Source organism: Bos javanicus, chromosome 4 (genome assembly GCF_032452875.1).
Source record: "Bos javanicus breed banteng chromosome 4, ARS-OSU_banteng_1.0, whole genome shotgun sequence".
Classification (NCBI taxonomy): Eukaryota; Metazoa; Chordata; class Mammalia; order Artiodactyla; family Bovidae; genus Bos; species Bos javanicus.
The window spans coordinates 107,345,304-107,364,750 of record NC_083871.1 but is presented as its reverse complement, the minus strand read 5'-3'; the positions used below and the strand labels follow the sequence as shown (position 1 = coordinate 107,364,750).

Here is a 19,447-nt window from a genome sequence, read left to right as displayed (position 1 = left end):
TTCCTGACCTGCATCAGCAGGAGGATTCTTTACCACTGAGCCACCAGGGAAGCCCAACCTTCTTTTAGCCAAGTCCAAAGGCTTTTTCTTCACTCTTCATTTTCCTTGAAACTTCTACACCACTTGAAAATTTGGGCCAGATTTTCTCTCCTGGATCCTCTTTATCTATAGGCATTCAGATGTCCCTTCTACCCCTTGAGATGCACACCATGCTTTTCACTAGCCCTCCTTTTTCTTGACTCTGGGTTAGTAGGGTTCCTTAAGTAGGGTGACCATATAATTTTTCATTCAGACCAAGCTATCCTTGGAAATGAAAGGATGAAAACTGCCAACAGGCGCAAACAGAGCTCATCCCAGGCAAACAGAAATATCTGGTCACCCTCTCCTTAAGGTTCAGTGGGGGAGGAAGCAGAGAAGATCTAAGGACAGCATGCAAATGACCATAGATTAAGGAGCTTTCATAAATCCATCTTAGAGTGGTTTAGCTACTTCTACTTAGAATCTCAAGTGAAAAAATTCAGCTTCACATTCATGAATGAATCCAGTTACCTGAGAAGTGTCAGAGCAGATTAGGGAAGAAAAGATGGATGGGGAGAGAGGTCAAGGAGAGGAGAAGTCAGAGCTTGATTGGAGCAGATCCTGTGGTCCCCTGTGGGTTTGCCCTTACAGGTAGAGATGAACTTGGTGCTGAAACTGCTTCCATGCCCTTTTCAGCCCAGGGTTGCCCAAGATCAGTAGCACTGAGTGGCCAGCAGGGTAGGCAGCCATGATGATTTTGCATAAAATATTCCAGGAGCTGTTGGCGGCAAAGATGTTGGATATGGAAAAAAACAGAGCAACTGCATTGAGAATGTAGAAAATGAGAAAATAGCTGATGGCTCTGATGGCCCCCAGGTGAGCCTCCATGCTGGGGTCCCTGGAGCCAGTGGCATCGCTTTTCATGTGGAAGGTGTGTCTTTTGAGAGAGATGATCAGCAGGGTGGCCACCAGCATAGACATGATCAGAGGGATGAAGATCCCCAGGTAAAGGGTGGTAACCAAGTTGCCCATGTTGGTCTCGGAGAAGTACACCTTCTCAGTGGAGTTGGAGGAGGGGACGGGGACGGAATTGTTCACGTACACGTTGAATATACCTTTAGAGAAGGGAAAGCTGGAGCAAAAGGAGAAGAACAAGGACAGCCTCACAAGCCCAGGCATCAGCCACATGACCTTCCTTTTCATCACGGAGAACCACGGGTGAGTAAAGCTTGCGATTCTAAGACAATAGAAGATATTGAGCCAGGCAACAAGCCAGAGGTTGGAGTAGTTCAGAAACATGATGATGGTTTTGAAAAGTATGTATACTCTTTTTTCATTGTAGATGACCCAGAACAGCAGACTGTACGTGTTTTCCAGCATCATCCAAATCTGTAGCAAGAGCCTGGAAAAGCTCAGCATGAGCAGAATGCAGTCCAATGGGGAGTCTTTTGCCTCTGACCCACTTGGCTCCATGGATGATGGTGATGAGGCCATTCCCAGCAATGCCAATGAGGTACTCTATTGCAGAGACCACCAAGGTGAAGACGATCTTAAACCTGGTCGTGTCTTTATCCATCGCATCTGTGTTCACCGTCACCATTCTCTTTGGCTCTGATGTTCAGATTTCTGCCTGAAGAACTGGTACCTTCTCTGCAACTGTCTGATCCTGACTCAGTGGAATTATGTTTTTTCTTTCCAGTTAATGGTTATTGCCAATTTTTCTTCATTTGCTTGTCACGTGACCACAAGTTAGAGGCTTGAAATGCAAATGATGAGAGGATCTGGTTGCCAACTGTCTTCATTTTTCATCAAGACCCATTTGTCTTGGGCTTTCAGGAGCTCACTGGGAAAAAATAAATTTAGACAGGCTCCTATCCCAGCACCCTCCTACCTTACTACCTTTGTTGTTTCTTAGTCAATCAGTTGTGTCCGACTCTTTGTGACCTCATGGCCTGTCGCCTGCCAAGCTCCTCTGTACATGAGATCTCCCAGGCAAGAATACTGGAGTGGGTTGCCATTTTCATCTCCAACCTACCTATCTCATTTAAGTCCATATTTTACTGACTTCACAGGGCAAGAGTCCCAGTTTAGGAATCACAGTCTCTTTTCCTTATCTCACAAGACTTGTTACCTGCTGAATTATCCATGAAAATGCGAACAGATTCTTTTGATCTCCCTTCTCCTGCTTCCTTTGTTAACTCCTTTATTTGGGGAGAGACTTTTTTCCTGTGGTTAGGTTATGAGTCAGAATTTCCCATTGGCTCATATCTGATAATTTTTACTTACAATCAAGTTTCTTTCAGAAAAGCTAACTATTATAGTGTCCTCAAACTGTACTCAGAAAAGCCAAAATTGGATGTCATTTGGGTTAGAGACAAAAACTCCTATGTGACAGTTTTCATTGTTTGTGTGTTTATCACCAGTTCTAATTTACCAAGATCCATGTCACTATTTGTGTCTAGAATCAGGTAAAGTTAGCCCAGGAAGCCTTCAGAGTGTTGTGAAAATAGTGTTGAAGTTGGAAAATGTGACAAAACATTATTACTTGAAATTTAATTCCCTACTTCTTTGTCCTGGCTGTGTAACAGAATGAACTCTGGAACATATGTATGTGTATAAAATATGAAATATTTATAAATATATATGGGCTTCTCTGGGGACTCAGACAGTAAAGAATCTACCTGCAATGTGGGAGACCCAGGTTTGATTCTGGGTTGGGAAGATCCCCTGGAGAAGACTGTGTCTACCCACCCCAGTATTCTTGCCTGAAGAATCCCATGGACAGAGGGGCCTGGTGGGCTATAGTCCATGGGGTTGCAAAGAGTCAGATGTGACTCAGCAACTAATACCTTGACTTTCATAAATATATAAATCAATAAAATATAATATAAAGTATAATATAATAAAAGAAATAGAGGAAAACAACAGAATGGGAAAGACTAGGGATCTCTTCAAGAAAATCAGAGATACCAAAGGAACATTTCATGCAAAGATGAGCTCGATAGAGGACAGAAATGGTATGGACCTAACAGAAGCAGAAGATATTAAGAAGAAATGGCAAGAATACACAGAAGAACTGTACAAAAAAGATCTTCATGACCCAGATAATCACGATAGTGTGATCACTGATCTAGAGCCAGACATCCTGGAATGTGAAGTCAAGTGGGCCTTAGAAAGCATCACTATGAACAAAGCTAGTGGAGGTGATGGAATTCCAGTTGAGCTATTTCAAATCCTGAAAGATGATGCTGTGAAAAGGTCAGTTTTCATTCCAATCCCAAAGAAAGGCAATGAGAAAGAATGCTCAAACTACCACACAATTGCACTCATCTCACACGCTACTAAAGTAATGCTCAAAATTCTCCAAGCCAGGCTTCAGCAATATGTGAACCGTGAACTTCCTGATGTTCAAGCTGGTTTTAGAAAAGGCAGAGGAACTAGAGGTCAAATTGCTAACATCCGCTGGATCATAGAAAAAGCAAGAGAGTTCCAGAAAAACATCTATTTCTGCTTTATTGACTATGCCAAAGCCTTTGACTATGTGGATCACAATCAACTGTGGAAAATTCTGAAAGAGATGGGAATACGAGACCACCTGATCTGCCTCTTGAGAAACCTATATGGAGGTCAGGAAGCAACAGTTAGAACTGGACATGGAACAACAGACTGGTTCCAAATAGGAAAAGGAGTATGTCAAGGCTGTATATTGTCACCCTGTTTATTTAACTTATATGCAGAGTACATCATGAGAAATGCTGGACTGGAAGAAACACAAACTGGAATCAAGATTGCTGGGATAAATATCAATAACCTCAGATATGCAGATGACACCACCCTTATGGCAGAAAGTGAAGAAGAACTAAAGAGCCTCTTGATGAAAGTGAAAGAGGGGAGTGAAAAAGTTGGCTTAAAACTCAACATTCAGAAAATGAAGATCATGGCATCTTTTCCCATCATTTCATGGGAAATAGATGGGGAAACAGTGGAAACAGTGTCAGAATTTATTTTTGGGGGCTCCAAAATCACTTCAGATGGTTACTGCAGCCATGAAATTAAAAGATGCTTACTCCTTGAAAGGAAAGTTATGACCAACCTAGGGAGCATATTAAAAAGCAGAGACATTACTTTGCCAACAAAGGTTTGTCTAGTCAAGGCTATGGTTTTTCCTGTGGTCATGTATGGATGTGAGAGTTGGACTGTGAAGAAGGCTGAGTGCTGAAGAATTGATGCTTTTGAACTGTGGTGTTGGAGAAGACTCTTGAGAGTCCCTTGGACTGCAAGGAAATTCAACCAGTCCATTCTGAAGGAGATCAGCCCTGGGATTTCTTTGGAAGGAATGATGCTAAAGCTGAAACTCCAGTACTTTGGCCACCTCATGCAAAGAGTTGACTCATTGGAAAAGACTCTGGGAGGGATTGGGGGCAGAAGGAGAAGGGGGTGACAGAGGATGAGATGGCTGGATGGCATCACTGACTCGATGGACATGAGTCTCAGTGAACTCCGGGAGTTGGTGATGGACAGGAAGGCCTGGCGTGCTGCGATTCATGGGTTCGCAAAGAGTCAGACACGACTGAACGACTGATCTGATCTGATAATATAATAAATGAAGCATAAAATAAAATATAAAATATTATATATGTATGTATGTATGTGTGTGTGTGTGTATATATATATATATATATATATATATATATATGTTCAGGACTCATTCCTAATCTATTTAGTCAAAATCTGGGAGATAAAAAGAAACATGCACTAATAGACATGATTAACAAAGGATTACACAAACCTTCAATTTGTTAAAAAACATAACATATAGGAAGTATTTACAATAAAGCACAAGAAAATGAGGAAAAGAATCAGAGAGACAGGGCCCAGGCATGCTGTATTTTTAAAAAGCTAAGAGATCTCACAGTCACCATTGAGAACCAAGGTCTTAGCTAGAGCCCAATGGGTCTTGCGTCCAATCTGGCCTAAAGCTGTACTTTATCTTGTAGTGCCTGATGTTGGACAACAGTGGTTCACTGGCATTTGATTTTTATCCTATAGGCCAACATTTAAATTTAGGAGACTGCCTATATGTACACACAAAAATCTGTCTTCTCTGAAAAATTAAAAAGTTGGGCGTTATCTGGTCTTCATGGTGAATCGTTTGAAGCAGAGTTGTGGCTGTCTACGTAAAACGTATATATGTGCCTTTTTTTTTTTTTAACAGTGATAAAATATACTTTTATTTTTTTGTTGAGTCAGAGGGTCATAAAAAAAATTATTGCTAAAGTAGATATCAGGCAAACAGAACAGTGCTTTATAAGTCCGGTTACCTTGGAGTTTATTTAAACTAAGAGAAATAGGTCATAATGTTTTCATGCAATACATACTTCGTTCTTTAAATAACAATTGTGACAAATAACAGAAATTATTAAGGAATGTTCACTTGTGATCCATACAAAACACCAACATTTTGGGTTGTACACAATTTAAAGAAATGTCCTGAACATTTTTCGAAATACTGTAATAGCCAATACATACAGGCATGCCTTAGATGGCTACAGGAATGCAGTTTAAAAAATGAAGAAAAAAAAAATCACACTGGAACTACTTAATTTCTTCAAAACCACTGAGCAAGAAAAGCAACATTGAACTTCCATACTGATTTTATATAATGTCTATACAGTACCTTGACTTAAATCCAAAAGTAAAAGTTAAGACTCTCCTCTATTTTTGGTAAACAACTGCATGGTAAACTTAGATGACTTTTCCCCCTGGATTTTACCTGGGAGTGGCCTTTTTAATTTTTTATTTAAAAGAGGGCAGGTTTGGCACTTTTATACTGATGTCACCAATGTTAATATTTCTTGGGATCTCAGGAAGATTCATATTCTTTACAGCTGATACAGCACGGGCTGGAGCTCCTGCTAAGCCAGCCTCAGATTTCTCCAGTTTATTCTGTGCGTCAATTTGTGTAACAATCTCATTCATGTTGGTCTCCAATACCATTCCCCCCATCACCATTTCTGCAAGAATATTGTGAACCTTGTCTACATGGAAAATTAAATCCAGTTCACAGACGTTTTCAAAACACTTGTCTAATGTTTCCACAAATACTTGAATTGGATCTAAAATGCCAAGTTCACTTTCTGAAGAATTCACACAGAAGACAAAATATAATGTTGCATAATGTCTATAAATCAGTTTGTTGTCAGATGCTCCGATTAATAATCCTCCTTCTAGGAAATTACAAACATTTTCATCTCTCTTAGATACCAAATGGAATGTCTCCCTGATGATTTGCTGTTGTGTATCTTCACTGTAGGGCTGGTAGAACTTGGAGAGCCACGGCTTCCCGTGGTTGTTAAAGATGAGGATCGCCTTGATCATGGCTGAGCCGGGCGGACCGGGTGGGAGCTGGGGGCCAGGGCAGGGGCGGGCGCGCGAGCCTCGCCTCGGGATCTCGCCGGCTCATATATATGCTTTTTAGTGTTATAGTATTCACCAGTTCCTTGGAGAAGGGAATGGCAACCCACTCTGATATTCTTGCCTGGAGAACCCCATGGACAGAGGAGGCTGGCGGGCTACCGGCCATGGGGTCTCAAAGAGCTGGACACAACTAAGTAACTAACACATTCACCAGTTCCTAATGTCTTCTTCACCCTGAGGCTTCATGCCAGTGTACTTGTCCTATACTTATAATATAAACGGAGAAGTAATAAAATGGATTTCCCTAACCCAAATTAATTTTATTTCAAATACAGGAATTTTTATTTTATTATAAAATTGTATTATTGAATAATATTTGTATAAAAATATCACCAGACACAGCCATATATTACAAAATTAAGAAAGCGTTGTTTATAGAAATGAAAATTCATGTCAAGCCAAGACTGGTACACAAACGACTATTTATTCATAATAGGTAGAGACAGGAAATAAGATTCTTTGACAAGTTCTGCATCTTTAGTAACAGAGTCATTAACTTATCTTACTTGTACTAATAGAGTCATACTTGTCAGCAGCTTTCACATATTCAGTTCAGTTCAGTCACTCGGTCGTGTCCAACTCTTTGCAACCCCATGGACTGCAGCACTCCAGGTCTCCCTGTCCATCACCAACTACTGGAGTTTACCCAAACTCATGTCCATTGAGTTGATGATGCCATCCAGCCATCTCATCCTCTGTCGTCCCCTTCTCCTCCTGCCCCCAATCCCTCCCAGCATCAGTCTTTTCCAATGAGTCAGCTCTTTGCATGAGGTGGCCAAAGTATTGGAGTTTCAGCTTCAGCATCAGTCCTTCCAATGAATATTCAGGAATGATTTCCTTTAGGATGGACTGGTTGGATCTCCTTGCAGTCCAAGGGACTCTCAAGAGTCTTCTCCAACACCACAGTTCAAAAGCATCAATTCTTTGCCTCTCAGCTTTCTTTATAGTCTAACACTCACATCCATACATGACTACTGGAAAAACCATAGCCTTGACTAGACGGACCTTTGTTGGTAAAGTAATGTCTCTGCTTTTTAATATGCTCCCTAGGTTGGTCATAACTTTCCTTCCAAAGAGTAAGCATCTTTTAATTTCATGGCTGCAGTTACCATCTGCAGTGATTTTGGAGCCCAGAAAAATAAAGTCAGCCACTCTTTCCCCATCTATTTCCCATGAAGTGATGGGGCCTGATGCCATGATCTTAGTTTTCTGAATGTTGAGTTTTAAGCCAACTTTTTCACTCTCCTCTTTCACTTTCATCAAGAGGCTCTTCGATTCTTCTTCACTTTCCACCATAAAGATGGTGTCATCTGCATATCTGAGGTTATTGATATTTCTCCTGGCAATCTTCGTTCCAGCTTGTGCTTCATCCAGTTCAGCATTTCTCATGATGTACTCTGCATATAAGTTAAATATGCAGGGTGACAATATACAGCCTTGAAGTACTCCTTTCCTGATTTGGAACCAGTCTGTTGTTCCATGTCCAGTTCTAACTGTTGCTTCCTGACCTGCACACAGATTTCTCAAGAGGCAGGTCACGTGGTCTGGTATTCCCATCTCTTTCAGAATTTTCCACAGTTGATTGTGATCCACACAGTCAGATGCTTTGGCATAGTCAATGAAGCAGAAGTAGATGTTTTTCTGGAACCCTCTTGCTTTTTTGATGATCCAGCAGATGTTGGCAATTTGACCTCTGGTTCCTCTGCCTTTCCTAAAACCAGCTTGAATATCTGGAAGTTCACGGTTCATGTAATGTTGAAGCCTGGCTTGGGGAATTTTGAGCATTACTTTACTAGTGTGTGAGATGAGTGTGTGAGACCCCTTGTCCAAGGAACGGTGGCTGCACGGGCGCAGGAAGGCAGAAAGCTGAGAGAGCCACTCCACGTTCAAGGTCAGGAAGGGCGGTGGTGAGGAGATACCCCTCATCCCAGGTAAGGAGCTGTGGCTGCACTTTGCTGGAGCAGCCTTGAAGAGATACCTCATGTCCAAGGTAAGAGAAACCCAAGTAAGACGGAAAGTGTTGCGAGAGGGCATCAGAGGGCAGACACACTGAAACCATACTCACAGAAAACTAGTCAATCACGGACCACAGCCTGGTCTAACTCAATGAAACTAAGCCATGCCCTGTGGGGCCACCCAAGATGGGCGGGTCATGGTGGAGAGGTCTGACAGAATGTGGCCCACTGGAGAAGGGAATGGCAAACCACTTCAGTATTCTTGCCTTGAGAACCCCATGAACAGTATGAAAAGGCAAAATGATAGGATACTGAAAGAGGAACTCCCCAGGTCTGTAGGTGCCCAATATGCTACTGGAGATCAGTGGAGAAATAACTCTAGAAAGAATGAAGGGATGGAGCCAAAGTAAAAACAATACCCAGTTGTGGACGTAACTGGTGATAGAAGCAAGGTCTGATGCTGTAAAGAGCAATATTGCATAGGAACCTGGAATGTCAGGTCCATGAATCAAGGCAAATTGGAAGTGGTCAAACAGGAGATGGCAAGAGTGAATGTCGACATTCTAGGAATCAGCTAACTAAAATGGACTGGAATGGGTGAATTTAACTCAGATGATCATTATATCTTCTACTGCGGGCAGGAAACCTTTAAAAGAAATGGAGTTCCCATCATGGTCAACAAGAGTCCGAAATGCAGTACTTGGATGCAATCTCAAAAATGACAGAATGATCTCTGTTTGTTTCCAAGGCAAACCATTCAATATCACAGTAATCCAAGTCTATGCCCCAACCAGTAACGCTGAAGAAGCTGAAGTTGAACAGTTCTATTAAGTCCTACAAGACCTTTTAGAACTAACACCAAAAAAAGATGTCCTTTTCATTATAGGGGACTGGAATGCAAAACTAGGAAGTCAAGAAACACCTGGAGTAACAGGCAAATTTGGCCTTGAAATACGGAATGAAGCAGGGCAAAGGCTAATAGAGTTTTGCCAAGAGAACACACTGGTCATAGCAAACACCCTCTTCCAACAACACAAGAGAAGACTCTGCACATGGACATCACCAGATGGTCAACACCGAAATCAGATTGATTATATTCTTTGCAGCCACAGATGGAGAAGCTCTATACAGTCAGCAAAAACAAGACTGGGAGCTGACTGTGGCTCAGATCATGAACTCCTTATTGCCAAATTCAGACTGAAATTGAATAAAGTAGGGAAAACCACTAGACCATTCAGGTATGACCTAAATCAAATCCCTTATGATTATACAGTGGAAGTAAGAAATAGATTTAAGGGACTCAGATAGAGTGCCTGATGAACTATGGATGGAGGTTTGTGACATTGTACAGGAGACAGGGATCAAGACCATCCCCATGGAAAAGAAATGCAAAGAAGCAAAAAGGCTGTCTGGGGAGGCCTTACAAATAGCTGTGAAAAGAAGAGAAGCAAAAAGCAAAGGAGAAAAGGAAAGATATAAGCATCTGAATGCAGAGTTCCAAAGAATAGCAAGGAGAAATAAGAAAGCCTTCCTCAGCGATCAATGCAAAGAAATAGAGGAAAACAACAGAATGGGAAAGACCAGAGATTTCTTCAAGAAAATTAGAGATACCAAGGGAAAATTTCATGCAACGATGGTCTCGAGAAAAGACAGAAATGGTATGGACCTAACAGAAGCAGAAGATATTAAGAAGAGGTGGCAAGAATACACAGAAGAACTGTACATCTTCATGACCAAGATAATCACGATGGTGTGATCACTGACCTACAGCCAGATATCTTGGAATGTGAAGTCAAGTGGGCCTTAGAAAGCATCACTATGAACAAAGCTAGTGGAGGTGATGGAATTCCAGTTGAGCTATTTCAAATCCTGAAAGATGATTCTGTGAAAGTGTTGCACTCAATATGCCAGCAAATTTGGAAAACTCAGCAGTGGCCACAGGACTGGAAAACGTTAGTTTTCATTCCAATCCCAAAGAAAGGCAATGCCAAAGAATGCTCAAACTACCACACAATTGCACTCATCTCACACACCAGTAAAGTAATGCTCAAAATTCTCCAAGCCAGGCTTCAGCAATATGTGAACCGTGAACTTCCTGATGTTCAAGCTGGCTTTAGAAAAGGCAGAGGAACCAGAGATCAAATTGCCAACATCTGCTGGATCATGGAAAAAGAAAGAGAGTTCCAGAAAAACATCTATTTCTGCTTTATTGACTATGCCAAAGCTTTTGACTGGGTGGATCGCAATAAACTGTGGAAAATTCTGAAAGAGATGGGAATACGAGACCACCTGATCTGCCTCTTGAGAAACCTATATGGAGGTCAGGAAGCAACAGTTAGAACTGGACATGAAACAACAGACTGGTTCCAAATCAGGAAAGGAGTACTTCAAGGCTGTATATTGTCACCCTGCTTATTTAACTTATAAGCAGAGTACATCATGAGAAACGCTGGGCTGGAAAAAGCACAAGCTGGAATCAAGATTGCCGGGAGAAATATCAATAACCTCAGATATGCAGATGACACCACCCTTATGGCAGAAAGTGAAGAGGAACTAAAAAGCCTCTTGAAGAAAGTGAAAGAGGAGAGTGAAAAAGTTGGCTTAAAACTCAACATTCAGAAAACGAAGATCATGGCATCTTTTCCCATCACTTCATGGGAAATAGATGGGGAAACAGTGGAAACAGTGTCAGACTTTATTTTTTTGGGCTCCAAAATCACTGCAAATGGTGACTGTAGCCATGAAATTAAAAGATGCTTACTCCTTGGAAGGAAAGTTATGACCAACCTAGGGAGCATATTAAAAAGCAGAGACATTTCTTTGCTAACAAAGGTCCATCTAATCAAGGCTAAGGTTTTTCCAGTGGTTATGTATGGATGTGAGAGTTGGACTGTGAAGAAAGTTGAGCACCGGAGAATTGATGCTTTTGAACTGTGGTGTTGGAGAAGACTCTTGAGAGTCCCTTGGACTGCAAGGAGATCCAACCAGTCCATTCTAAAGGAGATCAGTCCTGGGTGTTCTTTGGAAGGAATGATGCTAAAGCTGAAACTCCAGTACTTTGGCCACCTCATTCGAAGAGATGACTCATTGGAAAAAACTCTGATGCTGGGAGGGATTGAGAGCAGGAGGAGAAGGGGACGACAGAGGATGAGATGGCTGGATGGCATCATCGACTCAATGGAAATGAGTCTGAGTGAACTCCGAGAGTTGGTGATGGACTGGCCTGCCGTAAGGGTGGCCTGGCGTGCTGCAGTCCATGGGGTTGCAAAGAGTCGGACACGACTGAGCAACTGAACTGAACTGAACTGAGATGAGTGGAATTGTGCAGTAGTTTGAGCATTCTTTGGCATTGCCTTTCTTTGGGATTGGAATGAAAACTGATGTTTTCCAGTCCTGTGGCCACTGCTGAGTTTTCCAAATTTGCTGGCATATTGAGTGCAGCACTTTCACAGCATCATCTTTTAGGATTTGAAATAGCTCACCTGGGATTCCATCACCTCCACTAGCTTTGTTCATAGTGATGCTTCCTAAGGCCCATTATGAAGCAACAAATTCATTTTTTGTTTTTTTTGGTCCCAACTTATACAAATTTATAATAAATAAGATCTCCCCAAATTTCTTGCACAATATCCTTGATTTCTATTCATTTGGTACCATCTTCTATTGGTGTTCTTTCATTTTTCTGTGATTTTAAGAGGTGAGAGCAATGGTGGGCAGGCACTGTATTTATAGGGATGTGGGGTCAACTTATTATTTGTTTTTTGACTCTCATTTGGGGAGCTAGAATGGAGGCACCTTTATTTTGGGGAAACTCTCATGGTGGAACCAAATACCAAAGTTTTCAAATTATCAGCTATTAAGTTCAAAAACTGGTCCAAGTGTAGGACAGAACAACTTTGGAAGAACATATGTTTAGGGAGCCATTTTCCTTTCACTTCTCTGTCAGGCCCCACCATAGAGACTAGTAAATGCTTTTCTAAGAAAGAGGAATGAGAGAGGGGGAGGGAAGAGTTATTGAGGGTAAGCATCCCTCTGAAAGGGGCCCTACTTCGTGGCGCATCCCTCATGGCTGTGTGTGGGTGTCAGTGGCAGAGGGGGCTTTGCAGGCATACTCCAGCTGTCCCACCATCCATCCACCCTTGGTAGAATTGCTGTTTCTGCCTTGTGTTCAGAAAAAGAGTTTGAAAATTTGCTGAGGGAGTTAGATTCCAAGGGAGTCTGGAGTCTTGGAGTCTCCTACCAAGGAAGTCTTGCAAGCTTGGGTCCAGATGAAGCCAATGCAAGGACAGAGGAACATCCATGGAGGAGACTCCCTACCTCCTTTTCCCCTCCTGTCCCCCTTCAAGTCTCTGTTTGATCTCCAAGAAACATATGTATCACCTCAGGGAGTATAGAAATCCTAAGGAAATCTTAGAGTCATAGTATTTAAGCCTAGTATGACTGAGAAAACACTAAAGTATCATTGGTTTAGGGAGCAGCATCAACTCTGTGAGAGGGATAAACATGAACAAGATTTTCCCTTCAGTCAGAGTGTTCAACCCTCTGCTTTTGAATCTTCTCTCATCCTAATGTTGAACCCAAGTTCATGTGTCCGAGGCACCATAAGAAATAGAGTTTGGAGCAGAGAAAAATATATCAGTAGTATCCCTTGCTGCTGCTACTGCTGATAGGTCACTTCAGACTTGTCTGATTCTGTGCGGCCCCATAGACGGCCTCCTACCAGGCTCCTCCATCCCTGGGATTCTTCAGACAAGAACACTGGAGTGGGTTGCCATTTCCTTCTCCAATGCATGAAAGTGAAAAGTGAAAGTGAAGTTGCTCAGTCATGTCCGACTCTTAGCAACCCCATGGACTGCAGCCTACCAGGCTCCTCCGTCCATGGGGTTTTTCAGGCAAGAGTACTGGAGTGGGGTGCCATTGCCTTCTCCGTAGTCGTGTTCAATTCTTTTGCAACCCTATGACTGTAGCCTGCCAGGGTCCCCTGTCCATTGGATTCTCTAGGCAAGACTAGTTGCCAAGCCCTCCTCCAGGGAATCTTCCTGACTCAGGGATGGAACATGGGTCTCCTGCATTGCAGGCAGATTCATTATCATCTGATCTACCAGGGAAGACCTCCACTACTTTTGTTAGTAGAGGAGGTGCAACTCAGAAGGTGGAGACCTAGACTCAGATCCATCTGGTTGGCTGGGATGCAAGGCTTTTAAAGGCAAAAAGGTAAAGAAGAAGACGTCTCTGTGATTTCACCTTCCTGATAAGGCCTCAGCTGCAGACTTCCCGGCGCCGTCTTGTGATCTGAGGTGTCTTTGGTGATTGCAACTGATCTATGCATGCCTGCAAAGCCGATTAGTAAATCATGGTCTTGTGATGTAGCAACTTCTTTCCAGGAGAGAGCAGAAGCCATGGCTGAGGCATTTTATTATTTACTTAGAGCTTCTGTGATGATTCAGAAGCTTCAGTTCTTAATTGATCCTCCTGGTGCCATCAATTTCAAGTCCGCTTGGGGCAGCCGGTTAAAGCCACAGGATGCAGTCTCTGCAGTGTAGGGTCATAAATCAAGACAATAGTTTGTTGGGCTTGTTTTCCTTTGTTTCTGCTTTCCCTCACTTCCCTAGCTGGAACTGCTTATATCTGCTCTTTGGAACTCAGAGAAAGGTCTAGGAGTCTAAAACCATTGCCTACAAACAAGAAACAGGGGACATGGAGAGGTTTTCTTACCCAGGAGGACCCCACAGGGTCCTGCTCGGTTTCAATCCCACAGTGATATCTTAGGCAGGCTGGATCTTTTCTAGTCTTCTTTGACTCAATCCAATTTTGTTTCATACTGGTTTGAATCTTATCTTCTCTATTTTTCCCCAAGCACAGCTTGAGCTGAGACCCCATCTGCTTGGGTTGAGTGGGAATGGGAACACCCGTTTCTCTTTCCTCTTCCTGCAGGGTCCTCACATGGGAGAGAAGGGACTGGGGATGTCTCACTATTCTCCTGGTGGCGTGGTAAGTGTGCTCCCTGAGGATGCTGCTGCTCCTCTGACACCATCTGGCCATGATGCCTCTGGGAGCAGGCATCATCCCCATACCGGCTGTCTCCTGAGGACCCTGAATGAGTGCCTCAGAGGGCTCTGGGGCAACTCCCCACTGTGCTGCCTGTGACTCACGTCACCTACCTCTCCCTCCCTTCCCTCCGCTTTTTTTTTTATTAACTTTATTTATTTAACTGGAGGATAATTGCTTTACAATATTGTGATGGTTTTGGCCATACATCAACATGAATTTGTCATGTGTATGCCACGTGTCCCCTCCTCTTTAATCCCGCCTTCCACCTCCCTTCCCACCCCATCCCTCTAGGTTGTCTCAGGGCACCGGCTTTGGCATGGAAGCATATACATTACCACATGTAAAATAGATAGCCAGTGGGAAGCTGATGTATGATCCCGGGAACCTCCTTTTTTTTTTTTTTTTTAAAAGCCTAGACCTAGGTGGAGGGTTGCTGTTGTGATCGTGGCTGGTTACAGTAGGGCTGGTGTTTCCACCTTTTGGTCAACTTTTCAGGTAAGCATGTAATCTTAGTTCTTGGCACTTCTTTCATTGGTTCTTCTCAATCCTGCCTGCATAGCAGAATTGCCTGAGTTACCTGAAGGGCTTATAAAAAAATCCATAGCCAGGTTGTATCCTCAGAAATTCTGAGCAATTGCTGTGGGGAAGACCTGAGCATTGGCATCTCAAAAGCTCCCCATGGCAAGTCTAACATGGAGCAGGGGAAGATTGAGAACCACTGCAGCTAAGGGGGGTGCTTCTCAGGTGGCTCAGCTGTAGAAAGTCCTCCTGCCAATGCAGGAGATGCAGGTTCAATTGCTGGGATGGAAAAATCCCCTGGAGAAGAAAATGGCCACCCACTGCAGGATTCTTGCCAGGTAAATCCCATGGACAGAGGAGCCCGGTGGGCTACAGTCTATGGAATCACAAAGAGTCAAACATGACTTAGTGACTCAACAACAATAACCACCACAACAGGTAAGGGGTACTTTCCTGTGTGGTTTATAGTATGGGCTCTAGGGTCAATTCTAGGTCGATTCTAGGTCAGAGAAGGCAATGGCACCCCACTCCAGTACTCCTGCCTGGAGAATCCCATGGATGGAGAAGCCTTGTAGGCTGCAGTCCATGGGGTCACTGAGGTCTGGACACAACTGAGCAACTTCACTTTCACGCATTGGAGAAGGAAATGGCAACCCACTCCAGTGTTCTTGCCTGGAGAATCCCAGGGATGGGGGAGCCTGGTGGGCTGCTGTCTATGGGGTCGCACAGAGTCTGACACGACTGAAGTGACTTAGCAGCAGCAGGGTTGATTCTGGAGCAATAGGAACTTGACCTCTCAACATCTTTGTGGAATTGACCAAATGACTTCCTGGGGGAGAATCAGAGGGCCAATTCTTCATCAGATAGAGGGACACCAGATGTAGAGGATGAATTATAAATATTACAGTATTTTTAAAAACTGAGTTTTGCTCTTGTGAAAATCACTTCTACTGTATAATGTTAGAAAAGCAAAAATATTTCTCATGTCTATGAAAAGGAAGAAAAAGAAGATAAACCTAGAGGGTCAAATGTTCTTCATAAACTTAAAAGCATTCCTATATGCTTATTTGGCAAAGGATATGTGGACCAAAAAAAAAATGTTGCCTGCCATTTCAGCAAACAATGAATTATGCCCACCATTAAGCCATCAGCCATGGTAGCCACCCCTGAAGGTGTGCCCTGAGGGGAAATTCCAGATGGAGAAAAAAAAGATACGCCCTAGATAGTTAAGTGAAGGTCACTCAGTCATGTCTGATTCTTTGTGACCCCATGGACTATACAGTCCATGGAATTCTCCAAGCCAGAAAACTGGAGTGGGTAGCCTTTCCCTTCTCCAGGGGATCTTCTGAACTCAGGGATCGTACCCAGGTCTCCCGCATTGCAGGCAGATTCCTTACCACCTAAGCCACAAGGGAAGCCCAAGAATAATAGAGTGGGTAGCCTATCCTTTCTCCAGGAGATCTTCCTCGACCCAGGAATTGAACCGGGATCTCCTGCATTGCAGGCGGATTCTTTACCAACTGAGCTATATGAGGGGAAGCCTCATAACTAGATAGTTAAGATGCATATCAAAGGAATAATTTCAATGAGCCCAGACTTGAAAAGCATCTTCCCATATATAGAAAAGCACTAAACTCATTAACTTGTGATGTCAATTTTGTATGTGTGTGTGATTAGCGATAATCTTTTGATGTTCAGCTACATATTTTTTCCCCCCTGCAAAAACTCCTATATATCCTGGCTCTTCCCTTACCTCTTTGGAACAGTTTCTTAGAGCTATTTGAGAGGCTGCCTCCCAGGCTATAGTCAGTCTTTCATTAATGTCCCTGAATAAAATATAACCTGTAAATTTTAGGTTGTGTGTCCTTTTTTTTTTTTTCTTTCACTGACAGCTGTAACGAAAAAAAAACCAGCCTAGATGTCCCATGAAATGAACCACTGTAAGAACAAAGACCAGGGATGTGGAAGAGATGTGATCAAAACCTAATGGGCTTCTGAGAGAACTGAAATGTCAACAAGGCTTGTTCTGGTTGTTCATAAAATAAGCAGTTATGTATTTAAGTGAAAAATCTGCTTGGGACATCACATTCAGCAAGTTGTAAAAGAGTGTCTTTTGAATATAGCGGAAATTGAGTCCTGAAAAGATAGAAGCACGTGCAAATGTGACTGGAAATACTATTGCTCAAGGTCCTGAAAATATGGCTAGGAGATGAAAAGATAAATTGTGTGAAAAGTTAGTAAATGTTGTGACATTTGCTATTGCAGCTAAGAGTAGATATTTAGTAGTACTAAGATGTAATAATTAGTTTTGTTTATTCACTGTGGGTTTGAGAATTTTTATGATTGAAAATATTTTGGACAGTGTGCCCACGACAGGCACAATACGGGGAAGCAATTAAGAATTCATTTTTGTAATAGATGGAACTTTCAAACAATTTAATGTTGATGATGTTTCTGGGATAGAAGATGATGCTAATGTTGGACTTGCCCTTAAAGGTAAGTTTTATGTTGCAAGTTATCTAAGGACACAGTCATTACACCTACTCATTTGCCTTATTCAGCAGGAATTGCTCTCTGCTAGAAGTTAAAAATGGAACACATCACAGACACAGAGCTCAGCACCTGTAAGCTGGATAACCTCCTAGACTTTGGACCATCAAGCTCTGTTTGATGAGTTGGACACAGCATGGCAGTCTGCTCCCTGCAGGTAGATGGAGAGGCTAAGTCATAGCTGAAGCTAAGGAGAAATGGTGAACTGTTGAAACGAACTCACATCATCTGAGGGAAAAAATATCTTTGCTTATGTTAAGCAGCAAAGATTGTTACCACATAACTGGCCTTTTGGGTTAACAAATGCTTTGAATATTTCCCTGCAAAACCATCCACAGTAGTTATAAAACATGGAGACAATTATCTGGCATAGTGTTATCTGGTCCTCTTTTCTGTGCTAGAGTTAGTTGGTGGAACTATAATTGATGGCCTGAATTCCGTGATGGATACACTGACCACTGGTGTGGCTTATTGATCTCAATTCTGAAGACAGTCTCCCACCATTCTGTGCCTTTTTGTCAGTCCCTACCTGTAACATGGAAGGTGACCCGTGGTGCACACAGGATGGGAAATGTAATACAGTGACACCGGAAAGTCAGATTCTCGCAAACATCCTAGCAATTGTGCAAAGGTTTTTTTTTAAACTCTTTGAAAATGCCTATGGTTTTCAATAGCTCCTTTCCAATATTAAATATCCCTTCTTATCTAGACTATCTGTCAAGGTTGAATTCTGTGTTCATATCAGACTTGAAACAAGATTTACAGTGACATATTGGTGCCAAAGAAAAAGTTGCAGATTTCTGGTTCCAAAATAAAAGTCAATGAATTGTGAAATAAAATATTAGAAGTAGAATATTCCTATTTTTATCTTAACTTTTTTTTTTTTCCAATTTTGAATTTGAGATACAGATGTTAATATCATACACACATGTATTATGTGGCTTGGTTGCAATCATAGTTCAGAAAAATAGTTTGATCATTTCCTGGCAGTTGGCTTATTTTACTTACCAGCGACATAGACCTTTATGTTCTTGGCTTTTGTAGACTGCAGTTTTCAATGATTTTTTTCAACTTATGTCCTTGTGCGGGCAATGAATTTTTTAGTGGCTCTAAAGCTTAGCTAACATTTTTCACCATAAGATGGAGCCTATGAATCCTTCTTGGAAAATCAAGCAATTACTTAATTCTTCCACTAGTGGGAGGACGTGCTCTTTCTAAGTAGGAGCCTCAGGAAGGTATTAAAAACCTTTTCTATATATTTTAGGTGGTTGACTAAGAGTTTTACCTACTCACTTTTAGGGAAAGTTTCTGAACCTTTTTATTCATGGTCAGAAGTAAAGCTTTTTTGAGAAAATTCATATCCGTCTCTTAAAAATGTATCTTTTAATTAGCATGTTGGTTAATATTTATTTTTGAAAGACATATTGCAAATAAAAACTACATTCCTTAAATAGACTAACTTTCGATGATGACAGAGTCTGTTTCTAAAGAACCCCAAACATCAGAATACTGGAAAAGCAGTACACACTGAGCTTGGCTGGACAGCTGGTATAGCACATTGAGCTCTCCATGCCGAGATGAGTGGACGTCCTTAGGGCAGGAGGACGTTGCTGAGTATCAGGTGATGCATCTTGGGTAGTCCCTTTTCACCTGCCTTTGGATTTCTACTCAAGTTCTCTGCAGGTTCTCTCTGTACCAATGGGTAGTTACTTGTCTAGTTATGTTCTTCTCATCCAATCCAGGAAGTGGTAATGCAATCTCATTTAGACCCGTTACTCAAATCTTTTTTGCCTTAAATTAAATGACTCCTTGCACTTAAGAAGTGTAGTGGCCATTATTTTTCTTAAAAAAAAAAATGGAGTCTCATTTATTTATTC

The 19,447-nt window shown here is 42.1% G+C and overlaps 2 protein-coding genes and 1 long non-coding RNA gene across 3 annotated transcripts; 1 reads left to right on the top strand and 2 right to left on the bottom strand.

Moving 5' to 3' along the window:
• Positions 1–556: 556 nt before the first annotated feature.
• On the bottom strand, positions 557–1,618 carry TAS2R40 (taste 2 receptor member 40). Its single transcript, XM_061414981.1, is given in 2 exon segments — positions 557–1,453; positions 1,455–1,618. Coding segments are annotated over 2 exon segments (954 nt in total). The 3' UTR covers positions 557–663.
• Positions 1,619–5,319: 3,701 nt separating this feature from the next.
• On the bottom strand, positions 5,320–6,472 carry LOC133246856 (AP-3 complex subunit sigma-1-like). Its single transcript, XM_061415431.1, has one exon. The coding sequence runs from the start codon at positions 6,394–6,396 to the stop codon at positions 5,815–5,817; it is 582 nt and encodes a 193-aa protein (XP_061271415.1). The 5' UTR covers positions 6,397–6,472; the 3' UTR covers positions 5,320–5,814.
• Positions 6,473–11,778: 5,306 nt separating this feature from the next.
• LOC133246575 (uncharacterized) lies at positions 11,779–19,023 on the top strand. The gene is made up of 3 exons (XR_009736077.1): positions 11,779–14,441; positions 14,913–14,996; positions 16,913–19,023. It is a non-coding gene; the product is annotated as an uncharacterized LOC133246575 (long non-coding RNA).
• The last annotated feature ends 424 nt before the right edge of the window (positions 19,024–19,447 follow it).